General features: G+C 62.4%; 1 protein-coding gene across 14 annotated transcripts in view; it reads left to right on the top strand.

The window, feature by feature from the left end:
* Nucleotides 1-12,610, top strand: part of LOC106493286 (microtubule-actin cross-linking factor 1-like) — a 154,212-nt gene that overhangs the window by 25,129 nt on the left and 116,473 nt on the right. For 9 of the 14 annotated variants that reach the window (XM_067311624.1, XM_067311629.1, XM_067311637.1 and 6 more), the window contains exons 1-4: nucleotides 2,490-2,647; nucleotides 8,205-8,266; nucleotides 9,392-9,481; nucleotides 12,533-12,610. In XM_067311624.1, the coding sequence (XP_067167725.1) occupies nucleotides 2,545-2,647; nucleotides 8,205-8,266; nucleotides 9,392-9,481; nucleotides 12,533-12,610 (333 nt within the window). In that variant the 5' untranslated portion in view covers nucleotides 2,490-2,544. Of the gene's footprint in view, nucleotides 1-2,489; nucleotides 2,648-8,204; nucleotides 8,267-9,391; nucleotides 9,482-12,532 lie in introns of those variants that run through there. The other 5 variants (XM_067311636.1, XM_067311632.1, XM_067311633.1 and 2 more) reach the window with 4 other exon arrangements.

The raw sequence follows: 12,610 nt of genomic DNA, 5'->3' as shown, positions 1-12,610 counted from the left end.
ACCGAGCTGGCAATCCTGCCGTTTTTATTGCAGATCAGGTGTCGGGGCTTTCTGGTGGAGCCCCAGCTGGGGCGACCCCAAAACCTTGGTTTTCCTGAAAAATATAGAAAGAAGCAAACGGTTTCTCCAGGCTGAGCGTGCATTTGGCCCAGTGCAGGGAAACGCGGGGCCGGAGTGGCCGAAAGCCGCTTTTCGCCGGGCCGCTGTGCGGGAAGCAAGCGCGATGCCCGGGCCGTGTCCCTGCGGGTGCAGGGGGGGCTGGCGGCCGGCTGGGATTAACGGGGGAAAAATAGCTCTTGGTTCCTGGGCCTTTTACCAGTGCAGGCGCATCATGGACGTGTCAGCAGCCACCCGCGACCTCCCGCCCCGCGGGACGCTGCGCCGTGGAGCAGCCGCTTGGGGACGGCGGCGGTGAACGAAGCCTTTGCGCAGGTCATTCCTCCGGCAGCGCTTCCGCGGCTTCGCAGAAAGCAGATTGCCGGGGATGAAAGTGCTGCTGGAATGTTTTATGTTGGGAAGGGCCAGAGCTCTGGCAAATCCGTTGCATCAGCACGGAGCCCCAGGGCAGGTCTCTCTGTTTTCTATTGCCCATTTCATTAGCCCAAGTGTTTTTAGGGAGTCTCGGGGACCTGGTGCAGCCCCTTTCCGTGCCGCGGCTCCACGGAGCGATGCGCGACACATTTGCAAGGTGGCCAGCATAGATGGATGCAGATTTGGGATTCCTCCTCCACGCCGGAGAGGCCGCGGTGGGTTTGGTTTTGCAAAACCACCCGTGGAGGCTTGTTGCATTTTCCCTGTGGGTCTGGCCGTGCTCGCAGCTGTCTGGCTGGGGGAGCAGCACGGGGATGATGATTGCAAACCCGTGTGAGTCTGGGTTGGGGTCTGGGTTTCCTGCTCAATCCACTCCCCTGCTTGGAGGGAGCTAGATGCCGGAGCCTATGCCACAGACTTGGTGCTCCTGCCTGGATAAATCCGACCCGAGACGGGTGCTGGCCCCACGCGAGCTTCGGCTCTGGGCTCGCGCTGTGAGCAGGGGCTTTAGCTGGGTCATGGTTTTCCGGCCTCCGGGGTAAAGCTCGTCATGTTAATCGGAAACGGGGCTTCCCCCTTCTCTGCAGCGAGGCTTCAGCAGAATAAACCGCTCTCATCTTCTTGGAAACCCGGGTAAGATCGGAGGGCGAGCGTCTCGCCGCGTTGGGTGCAGAGCTGCGGCGGAGCTCCCGGCCCACCCGGCGGGGACCGCGCTGCTCACATCCGCCTCGAGCCTTTCCCGGCGCCCTTGAAACCAGCTCCGGCTCTGTGCGGAGGGGCTCTGCGGAGCAGGCGGCAGCGCCCCGGCTCTCCCGGCAGGGTTCGGTCTCCTCCAGCTGTTTCTCCCAGCTGTTTCTTTCCCGTCTGCCCAGCCGTCGAAGGCATGCAGGGGCGCTTTTCCCTTTCTCGTTAGGATGTCTTCCGCGGATGCTCTCCCCGGTACACGTGGAAAACCGCCTCTCCCCGCGCCCGGCCCATGGACTGACGGGGAGTCCTCGCACGCGGCACGTTTCCCCCCAAAGTGGAAAGTGTTGCCGTTCTGCTGCATTTTCAGGCCTTTTGCCTCGCAGCCTCTGTGATGAGAGATGCTTCTAGGGGTCTATAGGGATGCCAGTGTCCAAAAAATAGACTGGAAGGAGCAGATTTGGGATACCCGACTCGCAGAATGTCTCATTCGGCATCATTCACTTCTTCCTTTTTTGTTGCTGCTTGGCGCAGGGTTTCCTGGCGTTATAATTATCAGAGTTGCGTTGTTTCCTGTTCGGATCTGTGAAGCGTTCCCATAAAACGCCCATGAGGCCTCGCAGGCTCCCGGCTGTGCTCCTGGCTGCGACGGCACGCTGCTGCCGAAAGGCTGCCCCAAAACGCTGCCCGCGTTTCTGAATCGCTCGCCTCCAGTTCGGAGACCTCGGGAGACGGCTCAGCTTCGTGCAGCCCCTGTTCCCTGTGCAGTGCCCATTCCCTGCACATTCCCGGGGCGGTGGAAGCATTTGCAAGCCAGGGAGCGTCGCGGGCCGGGCAGCTGGGTTCGGTTCTGGCAGCAAAGCCCGGCCCAGCCGCGGGGCTGTTCCCGCGAAGTCCCTCCCTGCTCGCGCAGGCCGCGGCCGCCGGAGCCGGCATTCCTGCGGGGCTGGGAATGGAAAGTCAGGAGATGACGTCCGCCCTCGGAGCGGGGGGGTTTGACCGCGTGAACGCCAAGGAAAGATGTTTGAGTTGGCCTGACGCTCACTTTCTCTCCCTCCCCCCCGAGCTCCAAAATATTCCCAGCGGCCTGGCCCTGGCGAGCGGGGGGGGCCCGTGCCCGGCCGGCGCCGCCGCCAGCTGCAGGCAGAGGTTCGCGCTCCGAGCGGGCAGGAAGTTTGCAAAGTCGCCGCGGGCTCCGCGCCCGGCTTCCCCACTCCCTCGCCGCCCCGGCGATGCTCGGCTGCCGCCCGGGAGCCCCGGCACAGAGGGATTCGCGGGGGCCGCGGTGACGGCGCTCGGCGGCGGAGGAGGAGGAGGAGGAGGAGGGCGATGCCCCTTTCGGAAGGGTCCTATCTGCCGCCGGCCGCTTTCGTGTTGAGCCACGTCCTGGGCATCGCCGGCGTCCTGTACTGGAGGAGCCGGAGCGGAGCAGGTACGGCCGCCGCGCCGGGCGCTAAGATGGCTGGCGTCCCGCTGCGCGGGGTCGCGGGCTTTGGTGCCTCCCGGAGAGCCGCGGCCGTGTTTGGAGACCGAGGCAGGGAGGGCTGCAGCTGCTGGGAGGGAGGGAGGGAGGGCGACGCTGCCGCTCCGGGTCCTCCCCTCTCTCCCACCCGGCATCTCCGCTCCCTGGCAGGGAGGAGGAGGAGGAGGAGGGGAGGGGGGAGGCAGGTTTCCCGGTGCCCAAACATGGGCTCCCGACCCGTGCGTGGCCTAAGGGGCCGCGTGGTCTCAGCGCAAACCCCAAAAGTGTGGTTTGAGCGCTGCCGCCGAACCCCTGCCGTGCCGGTGTCGAGCTCCGGCCGGGATCCAGGCAGATGTCCCTCCCGTCGTCGTGACCGTAACAGCTTCGTTTACCCCCCGACAGTCCCCACAGCCCCGGGAGCGAGGGCTCCCGGACCCCCCTGGGCTTCGCGCCGGCTCGCTCAGCAGCTGGCAGCGGCCCTGCCTCAGTTTCCCAAAATAGGGATTATCCATGACTGCCTCACGCGGGCTGCGAGGATTCGTTACGGGGGCACGCGGCAGCTCCGGGCCTCCGACAAGGACCCTCGCCGTCCGGACCTCTTCCGCCTTTTTGGGTGCCTCCTGGGTTTTGTTGTTTTTCCTTCTTTCCTCTTCTCCAGCAGGTCTTACTCACTCCTGTTGCTCCGTACCGAGCCTTTTCCCTGGGTTGTTTACAGATTCTCCCTTTCCTTGCACTTTTTTTTCCTATCTGATGGAGCAGGACAGAGGAGCCTGGGCAGCTCAGAGGGATCCACCAGGGCTTTTCCCCAGATACTAGTTGCAAGAGACACTAATTCCTTCCTCCACCGCAACTGCCCGGAAAGAGAGGTGTTTAGATCACCCCGAGGCTCCCTGGGTTTCGTCGAGCTGCAGAAACTCGCAGCGGTGCAGAAACGCACCCCGCTGCCGGCGAAGCGCCGCGTTGCTGGAATTCCCGCGGTTAACCCGCTGCGTCCCGCCGCCTCCGGCTGCCTCGGGGGGAACCGCGCGGCAGCGCGCTCGTCGCCGCACCGTCTCGGGGCTTTGCAGCGTCCTTCCCGAGCTGCCATCTCCTCCCCGCTCCTCGTCCCCGCGTAACTCGCTGGCCTCTCTCCTCTGACGCTTGGGAGAAGTCTGTCCCTTCTCTTGATAAAAAAATAGTGATGCAAGTGTTGGAAAAAAGTGAGTTTCCCCTTAGTTATTCCTTTCTCGGTAAAAATCAGATAATATCGACCTCAAGCGTGCTGCCGCTCAGACTCTCCCAGCGGGCTGGAAGATGAGGGTCATCTTGCAGCAGCTTGTCCTATAAAAATAGCCCCGCTTACGGCCCGGTGCCGGCGGTCCCCGCCAGCGCCTGCCCCGGCCTCCCGGGCCCTCGTTGCTTCTCAGGTGGCTCCCGCGTGTTGGATAGGTTTCCACCGCAGGTATCTCATGCATTTTTCCGTGTTGAATCACACGCCATTTGCTCTCGCTGTTTTGAAACCCTCTCCGAGTCCTGCCCCGTTAGCTCCGCTTCCGTGGCGGCTTGTGGCAGCTCTCAAATTGCCCACCGGCGCATTTAAAATACCGTGTATTGCCCCGTGTCCCCCGTCTTAAAACGCTTGAAGAAAAACTGCCCTCAGCCCCAGCCTTGCTCGGCTGTTGAATCCCCAAAGCGGCTTTCACGTGCAGCGGGGATTCGGAGGTGTCCTCGAGCTCTCCGGGAGCTCGCCCAGCGCAGGGACGGAGCCGATGTCCCCCTCGCTCCCGCGGCACCCGGCGCTGGAGTTTCGCGGCAGGGAGCATTAAGGTGGGCGGTTGATGAGATTTGACAGGCGCGTAAGGCGCTTGGTCCTGCAAAGGTTCCCGGTCTCGAAGGCAGGCAGCTGGACGCCGCTCGCCTGCAGCGCGCTGCCGCCGGGGCTGGGCTCGGGGCTCGGCGCCCTCGCTCGAGGCGCGTTGGCCCAGGTTGTCCTGCAGTGATGCCTGCCCGCCCCGGGCAGCGGCTGTAGAGGCCTTTGGTGGATGATCTGCGCGAGAGGGACGAGTGCCTGACCGCGCAGGGGTAAGCGGGGCGGGCGAGGTGCAGGGAGGTGACCGAGGCCGTGCAGCAAGGCGGTGGCGGAGCAGCCGCTGGCATGCAGGTCTTGCACCGTGGCGCTGCCAGCAATTCCCGTGGTTCCAGTTGTGCTGTCGCTGGGGCAAGATTCAAGAGCCTTAGTTCACCGGCATCATACTAACGCGGGTCGGCTCTGGAGTCCGTCTTTCCTTCCCTCGCCGGCTGCTTTCTCGTCTTCTGTTCGATGTGGCAACCGGGGGAATTTTGCAATCTTTCTTCTGGCCGTGCCCTCCCCGTGTGCCAGCCAGGCCACAGGCAAGAGCCGCTTTGCTTTGCCTCTGCTCTCTATTCCTGGCTGGAATGTGGGGCTGGGATATCTCTGGGTGGCAAGGGGCCGGGCTGGGAAGAGCGGCTGGCGAAGCTCCGCGAGGACGGAGAGGAGCAGGGGGGAGCTGCCACCGGCTGGAAGCGATTAGCCAGTGAGAGATAAGCTGGCAAGGCCTTAATATTGTAAGTAAGAAGTAACCGTGCGTTATTATTAGCTCGGAGGGCAGCGCGGGCGTGGGGTGGAGAGGTACAGACTAGTTGGGACTGGGGAGCCGTGCGGAGGTGTTGAAACGGGGCAAGAAAAGGGAAAAAAAACCTCTGTTTAAGAGGAGAAGAGGGAGCATGCCAAGGAGCTGCAGGGATCGCCGTGACCCGGCGCCTCGCGTGGCCAGCCCCAAACTTCCCGTGCGCTTTGCCGTGCGCTGGAATACGTTCCCGCCGTTCCCCAGCAGCGAGCAGGGTGGCAGGGCCTGCCCCGGCTCCGAAGAGGGATTATATTTGGAAGAGAAGGAAGAGAGGTGGTGATAACACAGGCCCCTGTTATCAGGGGAGCCGTCGTGAGTGCTCTCCGAGCAGGATTGCAGCCAGAGCGCTTGGGTCTTGGCTCCGCGGCTTCGGCTCCGGGAAACCCTTTGTGAAGAAGCTGCTGGCTGGGCGGGAGCGGGGGAAAACAGCCCCGCATTGTCCGGCTGCCGGCCGCGAGGCCGGTGCAATTAAGCGAGAACTGGAAAACAAGGCGGGGAGAAACGAGCCGAGAGGCTGTCCGCAGGGCAGTGCCCGGCGCTGTGATTCCCGGGATGTGCGGTGCCGCTCCCGGGCACCGCCAGGCGAACCTGCTCCGCTCCCGGATAAGGCAGGCGGATGGAAAGTCTGCGTTTCGCCCACTCGGCTTTGGTTTGACCTGCACCGCTGAGGACTTCTCCTTTCCGCTGCCCGGAGCGCTGCCGGTCCCTGGAAAGCCTCTCGCTTGCTCGCAGGAGCCTTCGGTCGGGCAGTAGCTCGTCCCTCGCCCGCCCGCGGCAAAGCCCTGCCGGGTGGGAGTGTGTTTTGCAGCTTTGCAGCGTGCCGGGACGATGGGCTGCTCCGGCTTTCCCGGACATGGACCTGCCGGACGGGGCTGAACCCACCCGGAGCCAAACTCGGCTTCTTGGCGCTCTCTGTGCGCCAGGCTCGGGAGCATCCGGAAAAAGCGCTTGGGAAAGCACGAGGCAATCGGCGCCGCGGCGGAGGGCTTTGCAGCGATGCCGATGCCGCGGCGCGGAAGCGGGCTCGCCCGGGCCTCGAAGCCGCCGGCGTAGGAAGTGGCGCCGTGGGAGGAGCCGCGGCGGAGCGGTGCGCGGCGGCGAGGTCGGCAGGGCCGGGCCGCGCGGCGGGACCCCCCCTTGCCGCCCGGCGCGGCGGATGGCGGCGGCGCAGCTCTACCGGGAGCGGCGGCGGCTGACGGCGCACCTGGCGTGCCGGATGTGCTGCATCGGTTAGTGCGCGCTTGCGGGAAGCGGGGACGCGCCGGCGTGCGGCCCGCGTGGCCGGCGCCTCCCGGGCTTTCCCCGGCCCCCGTGGACAGCTCGGGGCAGGGGTGCAGGAGAGGTCCCGAAAAACCCATTGGGGCGAGACGGCCCCGTTGCTGGGAGGGATTTAAGAGAGAGAGATGTTGTTTTTCTCCCTTTTCCTGATTTTTGGCGCAGTGGAGCGTGGTGCCCAAGGGACCGCCGGGTCGCTGGGTTTTGGCTATGCGCTGGTGTGCGTGTGCAGGTCCCCCCGACTCACGCGATAAAATGGCAAAACATTCTCAAAATGATCTTTTTGGAGGCTGCTTGGTTTCCCATGAACTCGCCCTGCCCGTACGCAGCGAGCAGGCTTTATACGCAGCGGTGCACGTACCCGCGCACCAGCTCCCTGGCGAGTCCCCGGCTGCCGGCCCGGACACCGCAGGCCTTTCGGCTTCCGCTCCCTCCCAGGTGTCCCTGTGCATCCGGTCCGGGCAGCGCTCCGGAAATTTGGGAAGGGCTCAGAAATGCACCCTTGTGGCTCGCGACGTGCTGCTGCTCGAGCCATCGCTGCACCTCGCTCTCGGCCGGGGCGGCCGGCCGGCGCTGACAGCAGTGGGTGGAAAAACTGCCTAAAAGCCGGACTCAGAGCGCTCTTTCGCATGGTGGCGTCGGATCGGTACGACGGCGCTGCCTGCCCTCGGAGGTGACGCTGCTAAAGCTGGACGATCCCGTTCGGCACAGGGCTGGCTTCGCTTGCAGCCGAGCAGCCCCGGGCGCCGTGCCGCGTGCGCCTGAGCCCTGTCCCCGCTCGTTGCACGGTCGCCGGGCTGGGAAATGCCGCCGCTTTCCGGGTGGATGCTCCCGGCGCCGGGACCCCTCGGGGCAGGATTGCCTTCGGAAGGGCCGTGTCAGTCGTGCCGGGCCACGGGCAGGAGCCGCCCATGTCCAGCCCGGGTGTCCTTGGCTGAGCCGAGGGACGGAAATAAACAGTAAATCCTTAAAATCCAGTGAACCAAAATACAGCGAAAGCATAAGCTGCCAATTGCATGTATGGTTAGTGCCCAGCAGAGGCCTTTTAAGGGACATCTGGGGGGGTTTTATGCAGCACTTCTAAAGCCTGTGGGCGCAGGAGGGGGGGCCCGTTGCACAGGGTGTGGGAGAAACCTCGCTGCAACGCGGACGCCGCGAGGCCGGGGGGTCCGGTGGAGGGACGGAGTCAGAGCGGGCCCCGCCGTCGAATGCAGCTGAGCCCGTTGCAATAAGCTGGCCTGCTCTTATTTAAATAAAGCCGCTTCCCCCAAATAAGCGGCGTATTGAGTTTCGGCCGTGGGGGTGTTCCCGCGGGCCGAGCCGCTTGGGGGTGGTTGGTGCCTGGAGTGACTGTGGGAAAAACACGACTTTATCAGGTCCCTTTTTGTACCTCTGCGCCAGAGCGAGACTTTGGCGCCCCGGGCAAACCAGTGCCTAAGGGTGTTCTGTTCCCGGGGCACCGTGGTCCGTCTGTCTGTCCGTCGTGGGCCGAGCCGGAGGGGGGGACGGGACGCCCGACGGGCTCTGGCAGCGATTCCTGCGCCTCCCCCTGCCGCGCGGTGAAGGTCGTTTAAGGTTTTGCTGGACAGCCCTGACCGAGGCTCCTCTCTGTGTTCTCTTAACAGATGAACGGGACAGAGTCCAGAAGAAAACCTTCACTAAATGGGTCAATAAACACTTGATGAAGGTAAGAGTAGAGCATTTTGCCTAAAAGCAGGTTAAAAGGTGGTCTGTCTGTCCATTCCGGCTCGGGAGCAGCAGATAAACGCCTATATTTTTGTTGGGGAGCCTTTGCCTCGGCTTTGCGGGTGTTCAAAATGCAGCGCCCGCGCTCCCAGCAGAGACGGATGCCGTGGGAATGCCCAGGTGCCTTTGGAGGGCACCGTAACGCCGCAGCGTGGTCGCCGTCACCACCTCCGCCCGGTGCCTGCGCAGCCCCTGCGTTAGCACCCGCGTGCGCTTTGCACATCCTTGCAGCGACGGCGCGGCCGTGCTCCAAGCCGCCCTCTCCCTGGGCTCGCAGGGAGCTGCTGGGAATCTCCGGTAGCTAGGCGGGATTAACACAGCACGGCAAGGTGCCTCCCGCTTTTCTTGGTCAACCGCCAGGCATTTTTTCATTAATTCTCTGTTAAAAAAAAAAAAAAAAATTGGTTTGGGCGTTAAAGGTGTCACAGTTGTGTTTTCAGCCAGCTTTGCAAACCTCGGCGTTCACCTTCCAGCTGCTTCTAAATCCTAGAAAGGGAAGGGGGGGCGGAGGGGTCAGGCTGCTATATGAAAACCCTGCGGGGTTGTTTTTAGCTGCGTAAAACACCTGAATTTGCTGGGGGAAGAGCCGCTACAGAGGTTTCGTGTTTCTAGGAGAACTTCCCACCTGCACTAGTAACGGAGCAAGAAAGCATGCAATCAGCCTGCTTTTGCAGCCGTGCTTCCCCGTGGAAAATACCCTCTGTTCTTAAATGGAAACTAAATGCCATATGGTATTTTGCGGGGGACGTTATAAAGTAATGTAATAAATTACAGTGTTGCTTCAGGACGGAGCTAGCCTTTCTTCCGAGCTCTGCATGCAGCACTACGGGATTGCCCAGGGTACGAGTGGTTTAACAGGGATCTGTTTGTGCGTCTGAAATTGGCAGCAGCTTCTGCCAGGCCATTTGGGAAACCGGAGGCTGGTCTCCTTAGCAATAATTTTGGAATAGCCGTTTTAAACGCGGGCGTCTTGGAGAGAGGCGGCTGCTCGCAAGCGCCGGTGCCCTCCTCCCGCGCGGCAGGGCGGCCCGTCCCTGAGAGCGTTTCCTTCCCCCCGTCTCCCCAGGTGCGCAAGCACATCAACGACCTCTACGAGGACCTGCGAGATGGCCACAACTTGATCTCCCTCCTGGAGGTCCTGTCGGGCGTGAAACTGGTAAGTCTGGAGGTTCGCCTGGCGCCGCTGCCGTCCCCTCCGCCACCACCGCCTGCTTCCTCCTCCTGCACCTTCCCCCTCCGCTCTGGTCGAGTCGCAGCGATCAGCAGTTGTTTTTTATGCCATGGTTCTTTTGTTCTTGTTTTTTGTTGGTTTTCTTTTTTTATTATTTTTTTAATTTATATTTTTCACTCAGATGTGTGTTCCTCATGCTGATTTCTTGGATACCACTAAAGCGTGTGATTATCTAAAACTGCCGTTTTACAGTGCCCTGGGTAGACCCCTCTTTCTGGGAGGGCTTACAAGCACTTATTTTCCATATTTTTCTATATATTTAAAATAGTGAATAATAATGGCTCTGATGAGAACTGCTTCCACGACCGTTTGTCTGGCGGCTTAGCTCAGAGTTCGCAGAGTTGGTAGGATTCGTGCTGCCCTATCCTGCTCCAAACTTAGCAACCTCTGAATGAGCCGGATTTGTGGAAATCAATAGTTGTCTGGCACGCAAACATCTATTCTTGCAGCTCGAACATAGTGGGATCCCCTTCCCTCCTCCTCCTCCTCCTTTTTAGACTGTCACATTTAGTTAGCGCTGGGAAGATCCTTATTGGTGCAACACTGTAGCACAGCAGGAATTATTTCAGTTTTCCCCTAAAATAGGATCTGGTTATCTCGCTCCGTTACCCTCCCGAGATACCAAATTAGAGTTTGTGGGTGTTGCAAAGCTGGATTGAGATGCTTGTGATCCAGACAGCTACTTTCTCTTCATTTTGGCTCCCAAAGCCTTGGGGAAACCTCGGCCTTCAGCCTCCTTTGCAGAAGGGGGTGTGGGACGGCCCCGGGGGCCATGGAAATTGCCCCGGGTGCTGAAGAAGTGCTGGGGTTGTAGCAAACGGGTACCGTTACCTCCGATTTTACCCACTTCTGTCCTGAATCTGGTGGTTGGCGCCTGCCGTCCACCTCATCCCCCCCAAATCCGGCCCTTCCCGGCAGGCGCCCGTGGTATCCAGGAGAGCCGGCTGCCCTTCATCCCTTCCCTCGCCAGGGACCCCCTTGCTGCTGCCTTTTCCTTTACCTGGGCGTCGCATTTTAGTTTCCATTCTGTCTCCCTGTGTGTGTCGCTTCCCCGTCGGTGTCGTCCGTGCCCTGCTCGTTAGCAAAAAGAGCCGTCGGGCGCAAGGAGCCTTCGCCTGGTGAGAGCGCCGTCCTGGCGCCGCGCGAGCAGCGAAGAGCGCGAGGAGGAAGAGGATGGTGACGCAGTAGGTTGAGTCCGTCCCGGACGCAGCGGGGCACTGCGGGCGCCCGCGGATGCTCCAGCGTGACCCAGCGCCCTGCTTGGCTCCGAGCAGGTCGAGGGAGCGGCACGGCCTACGGAGGGGAAGGCGGGCGAGCCGCAAGGCGCCCCATCCCCTGTTCCCCTCAGCCGGGCTGTGTTCCCGTTACCTGGATTATCCGCGAGCGCGGCGCGGTGTCGGCCTGCGGTCGGGGCACGCGACCCACTGGTGTGCGAGCATGAACCTCACCGGCTGGGGCGGGAGGGGAAGGGCCCTGGCCGGGGCGCTCGGACCTCTGCTAACGCCGTCACTGCATGGAGCCGCGCCGGGCACGTCCGCCGTCCCGCGAGGCGAGCGAGGATGAGGCTGGTGTGATGAAGAGGGTCTGGCATGTGGTCCGTGACCCCGCGGAGGTGGAGTGAAGCACGCCCCAGGCTGAGCTGAGGGTTACCCAACGGGTAGCCGAGCCCCTTCGGCTAGGTCAGGGGAAAGAAATCATGCATTTCCCAGCGCCCGGCTCTGGGCGGTGATTTCCCTGTGCAGGGTCTCTTCCCTGTCGTTCCCGAGCTGCTTGATGAGCCTGGGAAGTGCTGCGGGTGCAGCACCCTCCTGCCAGCTCCCGTCCCTCCGCAGCACCAGCGATGCTCCTCCGGCAGAGAGGGGTCTTCCCCTTCACGCTGGGGGAGAAAGACGGCACGAAGTAGCTGCGGTGTCTTCTCTGGGTGAGAGAAGTCCAGTGATGCCTCCAGGCTGTGCCAGGCCATGGTTTGGGCTCCAGTCCCACCCTGTGCTGATTCAGAGCAGACCTGGCGTTGGGTGCCGGCAGCCCAGGTTCGTGCACAGAGGTCTGAGCCTCGTGCTCAGCCGTTCCTGTACCCCTTCCCCAGGCCAGAGCTCAGCCATGAGTTATCTTGGAAAACCAGCTGCCCGCTGGAGATGAGCACAGCTGAGGCTGTTTCGTTCCTCCCCTCCCCAGCGGATCAGGGATGGGGCCTGGAGCAGCAGCCCCTCCTCGCGCCTCGAAGCCGAGGCTGGGTGCCGCTGCGGCTCTGCTGACCGGGGAGAGTCCTACATGCCGCGGCGGAGCAGAGGGCAGAGCTGAGACCGTGGTTTTCCTGCCGTTGGGTGGGGACCCACAGCCAGTCCCTGGCCGGATCTGTGCATCCTGCTGCAGAGCAGCGTCTGCTTCCACTGGGACATGCCGGACTCTCCTGCCCTCCTGGCAGCGTGTTGCAGCTGTAGCTCTCCATGTCATGCTCTCCTCCCTCCTCCCAGCTCGTCTTGCCTATTGCTGACCATGGCGTGGAGGCAATGACACCCCGGATTGGGGTGGGCAAGTTGACTCACGAAGCCTCTTCCTCTGAGCCCGAGCTGTTGGTGCCTGACGCCGCGAGCCAGGCGCAGTGCAGCCTTGGTGCGGGGTCTCCTGCTGAAGGCAGAGGTGTCTCGCGGGTGGGCTCAGAGCAGGAGGTCAGTGTCTCAGGGGCTTTCCATCTCTGTGCCCTGCCAAAGGCCTTTTTGTCCAATTTCAGTGGGATCTTGTGCAATAGTGAAAGTTTCCGCCTGCAGAGCAAATGCAGAGTGTGTTGCGTGCACGCTGGGTCACACGAGCACCCCGAGCCCTGCTGCCGCGCTCGAGTGGGCTCCCGCGCGCATCGGGGAAGCCCCGTGGGGCATGCGGGGTGTGCAGTGCCGGGCGGCCGTGCATGCGACTGCTGCCAGCCCAGTCCTGCTGCCGTGCGAGGGCTCGACTGAAGCCACTGCCTCTGTTTTGCAGCCGCGCGAGAAGGGCCGGATGCGCTTCCACAGGCTCCAGAACGTGCAGATTGCCCTGGATTTCCTGAAGCAGCGGCAG

The sequence above is a fragment of the Apteryx mantelli genome, chromosome 27 (genome assembly GCF_036417845.1).
Source record: "Apteryx mantelli isolate bAptMan1 chromosome 27, bAptMan1.hap1, whole genome shotgun sequence".
NCBI lineage: Eukaryota > Metazoa > Chordata > Aves > Apterygiformes > Apterygidae > Apteryx > Apteryx mantelli.
This window is presented reverse-complemented; position numbering and strand designations above follow the sequence as displayed.